Here is a 17,454-nt window from a genome sequence, read left to right on the forward strand (position 1 = left end):
AGTGCCAGAACATGCACATTTATGATTTCTCTGCAATATTCACGGGTCTTGTAGGGACTTCTCGGGACTTATCTGGAGGGACCTGAGTGCCTTTCTTCCTGCAAGCAACTTTTAAAAGTCCTGCATCAATGAAATCCAGCGTCCTATAGAAACAGTGGAAACCCCTGCCCCCAAATAACCAATTTTAATGCCAGAAAACTGTGTAGTCACTGACAGGCTTTGTAGGTAGGTGGGACAGGCAGTTGCTGCAAGCAGCACAACAGTGATAAGTGCACATCTCTCTCAGCGTCTGTGCTCAGTAAAAACCCATTGATTCTCTGCCTAAAGGGTTCAAGTCCCGGTACGGAGGAAAATGAGCATTGGAGTTCAAAGCCACCCAGATTCACTTGCATTGCTGACAAGAGGGGTGTCCCAGAAGTAGGCTGGTAATGGCACCAGTGTAGGAATGCTGGAGTTACCACCTGACGTGAGCGACCAGCCTCCACCTCCCACCTGTCACCTGGTCCTCACACAGCAACTGCAGAAAGGGAGAGAAAACTGCACTTATCCAATAAATAAATAAAATAAACACACAACCACCAACGCGATGCCCAAGACAGGTGCCTAAAGAGCAAAATTCCCCAAACCCGTTTTTTAGGTTAGACACATTCCAGAGTCAGCCACCTAGGAGCGTGGTTGCATTTCTGGTATATGTGGCACGGGCTTCTGCCAGCTGTCCCAGGGGAAAGCTGGGTGCCCAGCACCTTGGGATCCTACACCTGAACATGACAGGTGGCTCCAGAATTTAACCACCACAGTCTGAGTGCATTGGCTGCATGTCCAAGAGGATCTCTGCTGAAAGCGAACTTCAGAGCATGTAATAGATGCTCTATTTGTCCCACAGGTGTTCCAAACAACAAATTGCTGAGGTGAGTGTGCCGGGGCTCCAGCCACTTATGAGATTATGAGGTGTGTAAATGTTAGAAACAAGAATATTTATATCAATAACAAATACATTGATTATATTAAATTAATTAAGAATATTTAGATTCAGATAATGCTTAGATTGCAGCTAGAGAACATGCTCTTTCTAAAAATAATAAAAGGCAGACCTTAACAAATATGATTTCAAACGCCATATGAAGGATAATTTATTTCAGTAATAATAAAAAATGTTACTGACAGGTGTAAAGACATTTTTTTTTCATTTGATGAATTCTATATTTACAGAATTTTCCCATCCCTGTTGAATCATTATTACTTATCTTTCCAGTGGGAAGCTGCATTGTGTGGAAAAGTGAATAACACCATTTTTTTCCTTTTTTTTTTTTTTTTTTTTCCTTTAATGATTAATATAGTGATGATTTTTCTAGTAGGGTGCACTTGAACGTTGGTTGAATAAGTTATTAGCTCTAAAACCACAACGTTTGTTCACAGCTGATTAGAGCAAGAATTTCACCTGCTTACCTGTGAATTAAAAAAAAAATACTAATTGTACCGTAAGCAGAGTGAGTGGTAACCAAACCAGTCAGGAAATGCTCTCAAGTCCATTGAAAAACGCATGTTGATTACAGCCAGTTATAGATCGGCTGTGCAGCTAATCGTGGCAGAAGTTATGATGCAGCTGCAGGCTGCCAAATGCTATTGGATCAAATAAATGGACGGATAGCAAGAAAGCAAAACAACCAACATACAAAGGAAAGGTCAAAACTGAACATAAGAGGCATATTTTAGAACCATTTTCTTTATTAGAGAGAAAAAAAAATCAGAAGGGGATTTTTTTTTTTTTTCTTTCATCTGCTCTGCAAGGTTCAGAAGAGGTATAAAGAATGTTATCCTGACCCCTCAGCTTGTCTGGAGTTCTGCTGCTGACTTACAAAGGGCCCAGATTTTGCAGACACAGAAACCACCTGGAAGAAGAAATCTCTTTACAGAGCAAGATGCTCTTCATTTCCTATCTTTGGGCCAATCGCAGCTTATAGACTTTCTTCACAGACCACAAGTGAAAGCATTTAAGCACATGCTGAACTTGCTTCTATTCAAAGAAGGCCTTTTAATTATCTGCAAACACATGTTTAAGTCCTCTCCATGATAAAGCTGATTTCCTGCATCAGGATGCAATAGTGATTTTGCCACAGAGCTGTGTGAACAGTAATACTCGCTTTTCATTTGTATTGTTTTTCATTCCAGGAAATCAACTTGGTAGTACAGGTAACTGGACAGTGAATGCTTTTGTTCCCTTTGGTGCTGCTGACTGGATCTAATTTGAAGAAACCTTGTAAGGACGGTTAACAGAGACACACTGCCTGCAAGAAACGCAGCCTGCAATGAACGCTGACAGCCCTGAAGTGGAACAGACAGATGGAGTCATGTTTGTCAGAGTCCCACAAGCCCTTATTAAAAGCAGACAGGTCTGATGACTGCACAGAAAGGGAACAAGTTAGGTGTTAAAAGGAGGCTGTGTGCCCTGTAATATGTGACCGCACTGGAGGCCTACAGACAGTCATTTCCAAGTGGAAAGACATGTAGCGACGAAGAGCCTCCTGTGGCTGACCTCTCTCCGCATGCAAACTCGCACAGAGATTCAAAGGAAAAACAGTGACTTTATTTACTCAGCAAACATGTGAGTAATAGTGAATCTCCCAACCAAAGTCCTAATTCTTCCCACAGCGCTTAGAGCGGACTCTGAGAGTTCGGCAGCGCTCAGTGCTGAAATTTTTGCCCGAGACCAGGCAACAAGCAGCAGCTGTCTTTCTAGTTTTTTGCTATCTTGTCACCCAGATCTGGGGTGGTGTGTAGCTGCACGCCGGAGATTCAGAGTTACTTCTCCCCTCACGACACGGGGCATTTGCAGTAAGCAAGCAGATTTGGAAACGGTACATTCCACATGTGTGGACCGGAAGCAGAGCCGAGAAAAGAATTGGGTTAGTCACAATGCCTGGAAGCCTAAAAAAAAAAAAAAAACAACCAACACACACACACACAAAAACAACACCAGTCCTCCCCGCTTTGAAGATATAATATTCTCTTCAAACACATAAGCAGGAACAAAATGTTCTCCTGTAAGCACATCATCTTACGGCTTGATTAGGTACCTTTATCAGTCATCTTGCTATTAATCTTAAAATTCAGAATGTTGCCACATGGACAGCCCTAAATTTAGGAACTATCCCCGTTCCTCTTGGATGCTGATATATGGTAAAACAATAGAAAAGCCTGGGAACGGCAGTGCAGAGCACATTGGTTTACAAGAAGGACTCTGGGGCAGAGGTAGTGATGGGAGCTCAGCTGCTGCTCTGTGTCTGACAGGACCAGCAGAGGGACTGGGATCCCACTGGGGATTATTAGCCCACAGCCCTATATTTGAAGTAAATGAATAAAACAGTGGCCGCTGGGTCCCCTAGGACAAAGCTAGATGCCCATCCCTCTTCATCAGGGGACAGTAGAAGGACTGAGGAACCATTATCACTTCTAGCCTGGCAAACAGTCATGGCCTCCCAGTCTCCTGAGGTGTATGGTCCACATCTCACAACTTTTGGGCCCAAGGAATTCGGTTTTCAGCCTGGCATAGCAGGAAGAAAAGCTATCACTGGACAAGGGCAGGATCAAGAATGTGCTGTGCTGTCCCTGAAGGGGAAGACAGCAGCAAATTGACCAGCTGTATGGTATCTTTGAAGAGATTAGGAGGTCTTATGGTGAATAAATGTTAAAAGGATCCCAAATTGACCTAGACATTATTTACATCCTAAGAAAGAAGCCAAGAAAGCTCTTTACACAGTTTATGTTCAATGTTGATTAAATTTTATTAATTAGTAAGTAAAGCATCAATATCAGTACCGTCCTTAGTTTGGTGAGGAGGGGACCAAGTACTTCGAGTCACCTAGAAAAGCACAGTGACATCATGGGGGCACCAGCTTGTGCTCAGTTGTCCTGCATTGCTACCTAAATTCCTCTGGATTAACACTGATCCCCGTGAAATGATAACCCACCCCACCTGCAGGAACAGTTTGAGCTGTGCCAGTTTCCTTGACCCGTATATTGTAATTTGGATAACTCTTCTTTATCAACTAATGGCTGAGGCGGTGGTGGTGGTGAGGAGAGGACACATGTTCCACTGTAGTATAATGGCTGCTCGGCTGCCTGATTACGTGTAACACCTTATTAAATGATATTATGGCATATGGGAAGTCAAGTAGATGAGGAGAACATTACAGCAATCTAACTGCTGACACTCTTACAGTACTCTTGAAGTGCTGGTTGTCATTAAAGCATTCCATATGGTTTCCCAAGCTGAACTAAAAACAGAGCAGACCTAGATTTTGACACATGAACAATCTCACAGCAGATACAGCTCAGGGTCATAGGGCAGTAGAGCAGTGCCTGCGGTGCCCAACCTGTGCCTGTAACGTAAAGAGCACAACAGTGCAGTGGAATTGAGGAGGAGACGGTGCACAAAGACCAGAAAGACATGGTGGACAGATGTGGACTTGCTGGGACTGCTGAGGCCAGCGTAAGCCGGTCCTGAACTACCGGTCTGTTGGGCCTGTTGATACTCCTCCCGTGTGGTAGCGTGACCGCCTTGTTGTGCTCTCCAGCTGTCAGAAACCTCTGCACAGACCCTGAACCTCTGCCTCTGTACAATAACAGGCCCTGGCAGTCTTGCTACATCTCCTTGTCAGAGCACCGGTCTCCCTGCCTCCACACACACAGCGGTGGCTGCTGGTGTCCTCTCCCTTCATTTCCCACCCGCGGATACTCTCGGGCACCCTGTCTCTTGCTGCCATGTTTGCTGGCCCCCTGCAATGCCACCAGTGAAGGAAGGAATCAACCCTGCCTTTTTTTGTAATTACATTTATCTGTTTTTTCCCCAGATGTCTCAGGAGATCATTTTCCCTTGTCTGCCCTTGACTACAGCAAATTCAATAAAATTAATAGTGATTTATTAGCGCCCGAATGTAGCTTTTGCTACACTACAGCTTTCTCGAGCAAAATTACCCCCTTCTTCTTAGGAAATCTGTTATGTGTGAATGCCCATTTATATACATTGTGGATGTTATATGTGTTATAGGAGTCACACGCGTTATGGGTGTTATATGTGTTATGGGAGTCACACGTTATGGGTGTTATATGTGTTATATGTGTTATGGGAGTCACACATGTTATGGGTGTTATAGGTGTTATGGGTGTTATATGTGTTATGGGTGTTATGTGTTATAGGTGTTGTATGTGTTATATATGTTATAGGTGTTATATATGATATGGATGTTATATGTTATAGATGTGTTAAGTGTTACTGGTGTTATACACTATACCCGTTCTGTACATGCTATATACGTTATGTATAACACACGTTATGTTTAGTTTAACACGCTATAAGCCCCGCACACAGCGGGTCTGGCTGTGCGGGGCCAGCCTCGCCTCAGCCCTCCCTGAGGGGAGCCGCAGGGCGGGTAACGGCCGCGCGTGACGTCACGGAGCCCCCCGCCCCGCCCCGCCCCGCCCGCCGGCCGGGCCGTGTGGAGCCGCGCACCTTTTGCACGAGTCCCGCTCGCCGCGGGGCGGGGCCGGCGGCGCGGGGGGGGCGCGGCCGAGGCGCCGCAGCCAATGGGCTCTCCCGGCGCGGGGGGGACGTCACGCGGCGCCCCGCCCTCCCACCGCTCCTCTTGAGGGCGCGGCGGGCGGGGCGGGGCCGGCCCGTCGCGAGGCGGCGCCGGCCAATGGCGAGCGAGGCGGGCGGCGGGGGCGGGAGTGGGCGTCGCCGTCAGCCAATGGGCAGCGGGCGGGGGGGCGTGTCCGGGCCGGCTCGGGTTCCGTGTGGAAAGAGTGAGGGGGCTCGGGTGCAAAGTTTGCTCGCCCGGCGCCGCGGCAGGGAGCGGCGGCGGGGCCGGGGCCGCGCTCGGGGCCGGGTTTGGGCCGCGCTGGGCTCCGCGCTCCGCGTCCTCCCCTCGGGGCCGGGAGCCCCCCGGCGCGGCGGGATGGCGGCGGCGGCGGCGGTGTCGGGGGGGCGTCGGCGGCGGCGGTGGTGGTGGCAGCAGCGTCGCGCGCGGCTGCTGTGCATGCTGGGGCTCACCTTCCTCTTCTTCGTGCTGGAGGTGGCGGTGAGCCGCCTGACGGCCTCGCTGGCCATGCTGTCCGACTCGTTCCACATGCTGTCCGACGTCATGGCGCTGGTGGTGGCGCTGGTGGCCGTGCGCTTCGCCCAGCGCACCCGCGCCACCAAGAAGAACACCTTCGGCTGGGTGCGCGCCGAGGTGATGGGCGCCCTGGTCAACGCCGTCTTCCTCACCGCCCTCTGCTTCACCATCCTGCTGGAGGCCATCGAGCGCTTCACCGAGCCCCACGAGATCCAGCAGCCGCTGGTGGTCATCGCCGTGGGGGTGGCGGGGCTGGTGGTCAACCTGCTGGGGCTCTGCCTCTTCAACCACCACGGCGCCGGCGGGCACGGCCATGCCCACGGACACGGCCACTCGCACGGCGGCGGCGGCCGGCACCCCCGGCTGGGCGGCGGAGCCAAGCCCGAGCAGCCCCCCGGGGACGGGGAGGCCGCGCTGCACCGGGAGGAGACCAGCACCTTGGTGGAGAACTGCAGCAGCTCCAACGGGGTCGGCCAGGAGAAGCTGGGTAAGCCCCCAGGGGGGAAGGCGGCGTGAGGGTGGCGGTGGGTGTCCCAGTGGGTGTCCCCCTGCCCCCCGGCACAAGCTCTGTGGGGACCACCCGTCTGTCCCCATGGGAGAGGGCAGAAACCGGTGGCAGCCCTACCCAAAACCTTCTCCCCGGGCGCTAAAAGGAGCGCCTCGCATTGTACCTTCGTCGTGCGGACAGGTGAGAGCGTGAAGGAGCCTCAGGGTGAAGCGGTCTCCCCTGGGAGAAGCTGGGACTGGCCGTGAGGGCACACAGCGGGTGCTTTTCGCCTAGCGACACCAGCTGTCACACGGTGTTGCCCTGACACCTCCCGAACTGGCCGTGCATCAGCCCCGGTGCAGCTCAGCACCGTGCTCCTGACAGCCAGACCCCTCCACGGGGTGGCCTGTGAGCTGCCCGAGGGGCTCTCCCTCGGGACACAGCACACTGTTTGCACTGTGGTGTTGTACTTCTTCGTGACATGCGTGTTGGAAGGAGAAACTCTTGGAAATTGCCAGCCAGACCTGGGGAAGTGGTGCGATGGGTGCTGAATGCAGAGCTGGTGTCAGGGCACACACACGTGGTCTCTTGGAGTTAGTTTCCTTCAGCTGTCCATAGCAGGCAGCTCCCCCCTCCCTTGTGTGCAGAGCAAAAAATTAAAGCTTCCCTTCCCAATGCTGACTAAAGTGCCTTTTTTGTGGGAGGGAGTTCCTTGGGTTGTTGTTTTTAACAGCTGTAGAAGCCTGGGTGCTTTATGTGGAAGTCACTTGGTCTAAGCCAAGTCCTGTGTGCGTTTGCCACTTCTCAGCCTCAGTCGTGTGGCATCCCAGTGACAGGGAGGAAAGGGTTTCAGTCCTCAGACCCGCGTCCCTCCTTTATTTCCAGGGCAGCGTCAGGACACCGCTGGTTTAGCTTACACTGAGCTTTCTTCCTTGGAGTGAACTTTGCTACAGTTTCGGTATTTCAGATGTTCCAGTCCACGTGTGAGAAACTTGCAGTTTCTCTGTTTATTTCTCTTTTACTTCTTTTTATTCTCTAGTGTTCTGCTGGTTTAGAAAAGATAGGTTTTACAAGAGGATAGGAAAGTTCCCCTGAATGCATTACGCTATTTTCTTGACCACATAATAATCTCTTAATGTTGTGTTAGTCCCAACAAAGGTATCTTAATAATTAGTTCCAAACAATGTAAAACTCACTTAGCCGTTGATCTAATTGATATCTTGGCTTTGTTGAAACATAAATTGTGCTTTTAGCTACCTTCTTGCCTGGTTGTAGGCTAAGAGATTGACTTGTAGCGCGGATTAAAATGCGTCCCGTTTTGGGGTAGTGTGTCCAGAACGTCCTGTGGATGTCCTGGCAACAAAAGGTAATTGGTTGTGGGTGCTTAGGAAGTAATGGGGCGTAATTTTGGTCACAGAGAAACTTTAAAGTGAGTTTATGTTTCCTGCTCTGCCATGTCATGGTTATGCAATGGCTGGGGTTATTCACCGCTGCCCCGGGGACGAGGTAGCGGTGAGGGGTGCTGTGCCTGCCTCTGCTGGAGCCGGGGCGGGGTGGACCCTCCTCTCCCGGGGCTGACCTGGAAACCTAGCGATAGCCTTAGGGGCCGGGCTTGCGCGGGTACAGGTAGATTAAAATGAATCAAAATTCCAATTGTCACATTTCCCCTTAAAAAGACTGGCGCTTTCTGGAGCCACGCTTCCCGTTTTCTTCCCCTTGTGGATGAGGCTGCCAACTCTCCAGATCTCCTTGGGTCGCGGCACTTCCAGGAGAGGGCCTCTCCTTGCTCTCATTGTGGACACTGAGGTCTGAACTCTGTAACCTGAGCTGTTTTCCTCTAATTTATTAATTTCTCTGGAAAATTGCTGGCCTCAGGAACATTTCCATACTTAATAACTTCTATAAGTTGTGTGCAAAACGGAGCTGGAGCCTGGGACGACGTGTGGAGCCCGATGTAACGAGCCTGGGGCTCGGGACTGCCCTGCTCAGTCCCTGTAGGAGCCTACCTCCTCTCTGGGGAGGAGTGAGCCTGCAGACACTTTTATGATGGCAGAATTACAGTCATGAGAGCAGAGTGGCAGAAGCCGGAGGTCATACTAACATGTTAATGTTTACAAAGCTCTGAACTGAATGACCATGGAAGCAGTAAGCGCTCCTCGTTGTACTTGGTCAGGCCCGTGACCAATGCTCGTTACATTTCTTTAACGCTGAGAGTTTGCTGTCCAAAGATCTCCTGAAGAAGCAGGAGAGGTCCAACTTGTACACTGATTTCAGTTGTGAAGTTTGCAAAATATATTTTTTTTTCCCAAAATTTCATGCTACCTCTTCGTAATGGGACGTACCTTTGCTCTTATATAGCTAGCGAGGTGTGGTGCAGTGGTAATATCACAGCTGATTTTGACAAAGGAGGGCACTGAAATGTTCATTTGCTAATTACATGGCTTTGGGCATCAGCAGCTATATGCCACTCAACAGCTATAAGTTGCTTGAAGAAAAGTACTGAAAATGTGTTTTCAGGTACACCAGAATACAAATAACACTAGCGTGTAGCCTCTGAGAATGTAAGTGGTAGCGTGTACTGTCCTGGAGTTAATGCTGCTGATAAATTCTGCCTTTTAGACCCAAAAGCTCAGCTCGTTGTACCTCACAGTTCGGCTGTCTGCATGCGCCATCTCAGGGAAGCTCCCTCTTCCTTGGCTTCAGAGGTCTTTTGGAAATGAACCACTCAACCTGAAAAGAAAAAAAGTGACTATGAAGCAGTATCCATACTGCTTTTGAGCTTCTGGCTTCATAAAATGTGATATCAAATAGAAATGCACTCCTATGGTTCAAGAGAGATTTTAGTAATGTAATTCTCAGCCAGCATTCTCCTGGCTTTTCAGAAGAGGAAGCAAATATCAGTTAGTTAGCTACTGAAAAGCTTGTATGTATGTGTTCTGCAAGTCTGCGTGTGGTTTTAAGAAACAAATAGTGATGGTTAAACAACTGGAAAATGTGAAAACAGCCTTTGGTAAAACAAATTAAAACGCATTCAGCTTCATACTTGGCCACTCGACATCTTTAAACGCCGTGTACGAGCGATTACCTTTGAGACTGTAGATTGCTTATTGGAACAACTGAACGTTTCTCAGCCAGGGGAAACGTTGCTGAATGTTATGGGTCGAGATGCTTGTTTTTTGGGGCAAGCTTCTCATTGGTTCCTGTTTTATACAGAATTGTGGTAACGTGTTGTGTGGGACCATGTGGCTAATCGTTGCACTGCTTTCTTGTCAGGTGATGTGAAAGACGACGCGGCTGACCTACAAGTGAATGGGAATGCTGGCCATTATCCTCTGGACGTAGAGGAGGTGGAAGAAGACTCCAGCGCGCAGCTTAACATGCGTGGAGTATTTCTGCATGTTTTTGGAGATGCCTTAGGTTCGGTAATTGTGGTAGTGAATGCCTTGCTCTTCTACAGCTTGTGGAATCCGTGCCCCAAAGATGGGCCCTGCATTAATCCCTGCGTCAATAACCACTGCATGGAGAACGCTACCCTAGCCCCAACACTTGGCAGAGCCAACAAGTCTGAGCAGGAGAGCGTTACGGTGGCGGGGCCCTGCTGGTTGCTGTACTTAGATCCCGTCCTTTGTTTGATTATGGTTTGCATACTCCTTTACACAACCTACCCGTTACTGAGGGAGTCGGCCCTTATACTTCTGCAGACTGTTCCCAAACAAATAGATGTGCATTCTTTGAACTCAAAGCTACGCACCCTCGAAGGAGTCGAAGCAGTCCACGAATTACACATCTGGCAGCTGGCGGGGAGCCGCATCATCGGCACTGCTCACATCAAGTGTCCCGACCCTTCCACCTACATGATGGTGGCAAAGCGCATCAAGGAGATCTTTCACGACGAAGGGATCCACGCGACGACCATTCAGCCCGAGTTTGCCAGCGTCGGCTCCGAATCAGGGAGAGGGAAATGCGAGTTTCCTTGCAGAACTCAGTGTGCTTTGAAGCAGTGCTGCGGAGCAGTGGAAGACAGTACGGGAAAGAAGACGGAAAAATCTTCCTCGCTTAGTATTTCTTGCTCAGAGGTTGTCATTGAATTCCCGCATAACAAAACCAGAAGGACTAAATCGGAGAGCGTTCCTTCAGTGAAGCTAGAGGCAAACACCGATCAAAACGAGCAGTTTGAGTCGTCATTGTAACTCCCGGGGTGCTGCTGCCCGAGTTGTGGTGACTTTGACAACAGCTGCGTTGCAGGAGGAAGAGGCAGATGTTGGAGATGCAATTTTGCCAAGTAGTGTAATTGCTGAAGTCCTTGTTCTCGTCATACTGCTAAACCTAGAATGCTTGTTTCAAAGAACATAATGTCACTGTCATGATACAATATTTGTGCTGGCTTTGTACTGAGACAGACAGAAAGTGCACCGATGCTGTAACAACGTCAGAAAACCAGTTCCAGCATTTCAGCCGAGACACTTTTTGTTGTTCTTCAAACTACTTTTTTCTTTCCAGCGAAAAGGTATCTGAGGGATAAGCATATAGGAACTCGATTGTATTGCAAATTTCTTGGACCTGCTCTTTCCTTTAATATTTGATTTGTAGATATTTTAATATATTGTTTATTTAGAAGCCCTAAGGAAACCAAAGTTGATAGAACGTTTTTAAAGATATAACTACTTAAAACTGGAAACCACTTTGTCAGTTTCACATATTTTTCTTAAACCTATATAATAAAAAAAAATGTGAAGGTTTTTCTAACGAATTTATCATATAGCATATTTTAAAGGAAGCATCATATGATCATTAGAAGCTGTCCCCGGTTTTTCTGGTAAGGTAGCGAGGTAAAGAAGGTAACTGCCTGTGACAATATCAGATGTGAAAGGGTTTTTATCGAAATGGAAGTTCAAGCTACTGTATACTGCTCTGTGATCAAGACGTGAGACTGGCAGATAAAGTAACGCATACTTCAATATTTTATGTATTTTCTGGTGTTTTTCATTATTTCCATGTTGTGTCTCATCATAGAAGTCCTCGAGCTTAAAGAATATTTGACTCAGTGCTAGGAACGAAGAGCTGGGGCTTCAACTTTAACTGATGCTCTGCTGGTAATAAAGAATTCCTTGGTTATGTCAGTAAGAGCTCTGTGGGGGGAAAGTTTGTCGAGCACTGACAGTGTAACTCATGTTTTTCAAAAGCAATGATGGTCGCCTCCATGCGAAGTGACTCGGCGATGCGTTTTGCTGGTCGTTGAGTGTCTGTGAGCACCTGCAGTGACTGCAGTCCCCGTCTCCGCCGCACCCTCGGGAGCGTCCCACTGACTTCTGCTGAAGTGTCTGGGGGAGTGGGATTTCACTCACTGTATTTCACTTTCCGAGACGTGTATCACGAATTTTCACTTGCAGGTATCTGATTCTATGGTTTAAGATGTTAAATCAGTTAACTGACAACTGGCTCTAACGAAGCTGTTACAGTGTGCTGCCATCTTACACCTTAACAGAAGAGAAGCTGGCCCGTGGACTGGGAGTTTGGCAGAGACTGGATGAGAGCTGAAGAGGAAAGGAATCTGGGCTAAAACCCTGACCCTTCTGATCCACCTGGAAGCTGTGTGTGGGAAATAATGGCTTGTGATGAATTGACTGCTCCCGTGCTCCAAACTGGAAAGCAGCTCACTTCTTCCACTGTTTGCTGTATGACTCTGGACATGTCAGATAAACACTCTGCCTCAGTTTCCCCGTCCTACAATGGGGATAATACCTACCTCACAGGGGTGTTGTGAGGCTTAACTCTTGCGTGAGGAACACTGAGATCTGTTACTGGAGGGCGCTGGAAGGAGTACGAGATACTAAATTACTTTGTGTTTACTCCTGCAAATGTATTGCAATACCTTGGCACACCAGAGGGAACTGAGGATAGTCTTGGCCTTACAAAATTCTTTGATGCTGTGGTTTTCAGGTTTTCAACAGTATTTAAATGTAGATTTTTTTAAAAGAATGTTTTGCTAGTGAAGGGAATGTAGCTTTGCCTCCAGATACAGAACACCTTGCTAGTTTGCATTTCTACTGCGCATCTTGTATGATAACTGCTCACACGTAGTTCAGAAGAGCCTGCTGCTCATCGCACCCGGGTTGTGCCAGTAGTCTTACCGAACTTCTCAGCAGAGCACTGCAGTCAACTCTCGATTATCCACGGGTGGGTTACCGGTGTTGTGCGGTACCCGCGCGGCTGCCTGGCCTCGCTCCCTGCACCTTGGCCAAGCACCGGGCGCCAAGGCGGAGGAGTAGCGGGGCTGAGCCCTGCGGTGCTCGGCCCCAGGGGGCTCTCGGGGGCTTGGTTGGCTCTCGGGGCTGGTGCCTTTGGGGTGCCCCCCACCTCTTTCTGGGGAGGTGCATCCATGGGATGCGTGACTGCGTCTCCTCGGCCCAGCGCTGTGCCCCACTGGTGTCAGCGTCGCGGGGCTGCTTCCATGGTCACGCTGGTTGTACAGTCTCCTGAACTGACTGAAATGTGCTAATATGCTATTTATACCTGGGTTTGTTTTGTCTGGGTTACCTTAACGCTTTTTCCTGTTACCTGTATATGATCTAGAGTTGACTGTTAACTGAGATCTTGTATGAGACTACGTTTGCAAAATATGCTACCACTGCTAGTATCCTACAAAGTATTATCCAAGTAAATTTTGAAACGAACAAAGTACTATTTTTTTTTTTTTGAAATGTGTCCTTGCTTTTTATGGTAAACTTTCACTAATTATTTTGCTTGCTAGTTTAAAGTTGGTCTCAGTCATTAGTATGAATTTTTGAGGTCCTGCTGTATATCACTAACGCGCCATATAAATACTACTGCTCTTTAGTTTATTTAAAAAAAAAAAAAAAAAGAAAAATCGCCAAAAATCCCCATTGTAGCACTGACAAGCCTGAGTTACTTCTCTCCTGTTGCTTTTACAGAAAGAGAGCAACCCTTAAGTCGTGGCGGTTGCCACCATTGGCTGACGGTCTCTGTAAATGCATCTGCGTAGCTGGAATTGTGCTCACTAATTCCACTGTAACTATTTAATCTTTTTTTGTGCCAGAAGTCATATTTTTCTATTACTGTGTCCATTGCAGGCAATGGCTAGCTGAAAAGACAAGAAGCTCTCCCCCGCGTTATTTTTATTATCGGGACAGGATACGAATGTGATGATGGTAATGAGGGGGCAGGAGGGGGAGCCGTGCGGCCTCTTTGTCCTGCGGCGTGCTGTGAGCAGGACCAGCACCAGCTGGTGGTAACGGGGCCCTGCAGTCTCTCCAGCCCTCAGTGGTCAATTCACCGAAGGCATATAGTCAGGTCAGGTGGCTGTGCAGCAGCAGGAATGCAATTTTGGGGTTCGTCCTGGCTGTATTTGACCCAGCCTCAGCCTCCTACCTTGCAGTGCAGCTTGATTTTTTTTTCACCTGACCTGTCTGTGGTTACACAGACCGGCTTTATCCCGAAGATCGTGGTTCCAGCATACCAGGAGCATTCAAAACCACTGCACAATCTGTCTTTTTTTTTTTTTTTTTTTTTTTTTTTCCACAAAGCATGAAACTAGCGAATCTCATGTGAGTGAACACTGCAGCGGTGGGGAGCTGATTGTATTGTGTATCACATTCCTGAATTTTTAAAATAAAAAGAAACGGAACGCTGATTTTAAGGCAAAATCGGTTTGTATTTCGGTGTCTGGATTGTTTATGCTTCTGATTAAATGTCTCAGAGATGTGCCAAACGTCGCTGGGTGAAAGATTTTGTGTTTAGTTCATATCTCATCCGGAAACCTGCTGCTTGGGGGGCAGAACTAATCGGGGCGCTCACTGCGCTCGTCACAGTTCACTGAAACTCGCTCTTTTCAGCAGAGTAACACGTCTGCAGAGCTCCTTATCGCTTTGGGCTCGATGGCTTTCAACATCCACTCTAAGCTTTTGGTGATATCTCTTATTGCTGCCTCACAGTATTCAGCATGGATGCACACGTAGTTATGTAAAAGGCAAGACTAGCTCCAACTTGCGGCTCCCCAAAAGTCATGGCAAGGGCTCAGTCCTGCGAATTTCTGCTTTCATGAATCGTTTCATGGGGCTGACGAGTAGTTACTTGCATGAGAGGAATTACTCGCAGGAGTGAGTCCAAAGCTGCTGCCGGTACAGCCTGTCTCTTGGAGAACGGCTGGAAGTTACTGGATTATATGGGTGTTTTACAATCAGAAGCATTTTGGTGTTTCTAAAAGTGCCAAACTCACTTCATTTTAACTTCCAGGGTTATAGCAGGGCTCACTCCTTTCACCCACTCTCCCAAAAGAGAAGCCCACCGAGCATCCCACGGCCGGTTAACAAGTTGAGCCAAACTGATGCTGCTCTGTGCTCCTGACGTCTGGGCGTCTGGGTTTATGAAACACCGAGTGCTGGGGTTTGGGGAGGAGGGATAAAGATTCCTGCCATTCTCCTTCCCCTGCCCCCCTTGGGCTGCACCTTCTAATCTCTTCAGCTATGGAGAGCCGGGGGCCGAGGGGGCGAGCCGTGCAGCTGGATGGCCCAGGATCCGCGCGGGGAGCACTGCCAACTATTTTTAAAAGCAGATAAATAGGCTCGGACTATTTTAGCTTCATAGCAAGGCATCGGCTACTCCCTTTTCAGATATGTGTTTTAGTTGTCCGGCTCTGTATTAATTTTGGCTTTTTCCTTGCCGGATAGGAAGAGGCGGATGCTCCGTCTGCCTGAGCTAAAGGCAGGCTTGACAATTTTCCAAATCAAATGTAGCTCTGCTGATAACGGGAGGTCTGATTCCCTCTGACCTTTGCTCCGTGCTGCTGACTGCCTCCGAGGTGCAGCACCGTGTTTTAGCAGGCTCACATTCAGATTTTTTCGCATTTGCTACGTTATCTCCGTGGTTTAAGAACAAAACCACACTACTGAAAAATACATTTCATGTCTCCCCAAAGCACGTGGGATTAATTTCACTTTTTTTTTTTTTCTCATGTCCTGGATCTTGTTTCAGAACAATGCTGAAATGTAATTGGCGTAGCCAGATTTCATTGCTGAAATTGCATTTTGGCTTCCTTTTAAATAAATGCTAATGTTATAACTTTATTTTTTTTATTTTTTTTATTTTTTTTTCATGAAGTACTGAAAGTCCTGAGCAAATACATGGAGCTCTTGAACGTCAAGTACTGTTAGCTGGGATTTCCTCCTCAGCTCAGTCCTTAGGAAGGAATTGACAAGTCGCAGTGCGCTTTCATGCTCACCCGAAATCTCGGAAGCAAGTACGAGGAGGAGAGGAGTTACAAAGCGGGCTGTCAGGTGGTGCCCTCCGACCGCCTGGGCTCCTGCTGCGATTACACGAATAGTTGCTGAGTTCTGATACTCGAAGAGTTAACTGCAATCATGCAAAATGCACTTTTTTTCCTAAGAAGAATAGCCTTGGAAAGGAACGAAAAAATTGTCCTGTGCTGTTAGTTGGCAGTTGTTAATTACCTAACGCACGGGTCAATAAAGCGGCTTTGCTAACAGACGCCTGTCCTGCTTTAGTTGGTTTCAAAATCTTTGGAGCGGAGCTGCCCAAGGACAGAAGATGCTTCGGTGTTTTTCAGCTCCATTTGTTTCAGTTTGGAAACACTGCGGCCTGTCACCTCTGTTGGGAGAAAAGCACCGACTGCAGAAACATGCAGCTGCCAGGAATATCACTGAGGGGGCAGGACTTGTATCTGCCGCGAGCTGCTCGAGAGCTTGGTGCGACTTCAGCAACTCCTCTCCTCTCCTCTCCTCTCCTCTCCTCTCCTCTCCTCTCCTCTCCTCTCCTCTCCTCTCCTCTCCTCTCCTCTCCTCTCCTCTCCTCTCCTCTCCTCTCCTCTCCTCTCCTCTCCTCTCCTCTCCTCTCCTCTCCTCTCCTCTCCTCTCCTCTCCTCTCCTCTCCTCTCCTCTCCTCTCCTCTCCTCTCCTCTCCTCTCCTCTCCTCTCCTCTCCTCTCCTCTCCTCTCCTCTCCTCTCCTCTCCTCTCCTCTCCTCTCCTCTCCTCTCCTCTCCTCTCCTCTCCTCTCCTCTCCTCTCCTCTCCTCTCCTCTCCTCTCCTCTCCTCTCCTCTCCTCTCCTCTCCTCTCCTCTCCTCTCCTCTCCTCTCCTCTCCTCTCCTCTCCTCTCCTCTCCTCTCCTCTCCTCTCCTCTCCTCTCCTCTCCTCTCCTCTCCTCTCCTCTCCTCTCCTCTCCTCTCCTCTCCTCTCCTCTCCTCTCCTCTCCTCTCCTCTCCTCTCCTCTCCTCTCCTCTCCTCTCCTCTCCTCTCCTCTCCTCTCCTCTCCTCTCCTCTCCTCTCCTCTCCTCTCCTCTCCTCTCCTCTCCTCTCCTCTCCTCTCCTCTCCTCTCCTCTCCTCTCCTCTCCTCTCCTCTCCTCTCCTCTCCTCTCCTCTCCTCTCCTCTCCTCTCCTCTCCTCTCCTCTCCTCTCCTCTCCTCTCCTCTCCTCTCCTCTCCTCTCCTCTCCTCTCCTCTCCTCTCCTCTCCTCTCCTCTCCTCTCCTCTCCTCTCCTCTCCTCTCCTCTCCTCTCCTCTCCTCTCCTCTCCTCTCCTCTCCTCTCCTCTCCTCTCCTCTCCTCTCCTCTCCTCTCCTCTCCTCTCCTCTCCTCTCCTCTCCTCTCCTCTCCTCTCCTCTCCTCTCCTCTCCTCTCCTCTCCTCTCCTCTCCTCTCCTCTCCTCTCCTCTCCTCTCCTCTCCTCTCCTCTCCTCTCCTCTCCTCTCCTCTCCTCTCCTCTCCTCTCCTCTCCTCTCCTCTCCTCTCCTCTCCTCTCCTCTCCTCTCCTCTCCTCTCCTCTCCTCTCCTCTCCTCTCCTCTCCTCTCCTCTCCTCTCCTCTCCTCTCCTCTCCTCTCCTCT

General features: G+C 49.0%; 1 protein-coding gene across 1 annotated transcript; it reads left to right on the top strand.

Moving 5' to 3' along the window:
• Positions 1-5,793: 5,793 nt before the first annotated feature.
• SLC30A1 (solute carrier family 30 member 1) lies at positions 5,794-14,251 on the top strand. The gene is made up of 2 exons (XM_027453027.3): positions 5,794-6,600; positions 9,874-14,251. The coding sequence occupies exons 1-2, from the start codon at positions 5,955-5,957 to the stop codon at positions 10,788-10,790; spliced, it is 1,563 nt and encodes a 520-aa protein (XP_027308828.2). The 5' UTR covers positions 5,794-5,954; the 3' UTR covers positions 10,791-14,251.
• Positions 14,252-17,454: the final 3,203 nt, after the last annotated feature.

The sequence above is a fragment of the Anas platyrhynchos genome, chromosome 3, assembly GCF_047663525.1.
Source record: "Anas platyrhynchos isolate ZD024472 breed Pekin duck chromosome 3, IASCAAS_PekinDuck_T2T, whole genome shotgun sequence".
NCBI lineage: Eukaryota > Metazoa > Chordata > Aves > Anseriformes > Anatidae > Anas > Anas platyrhynchos.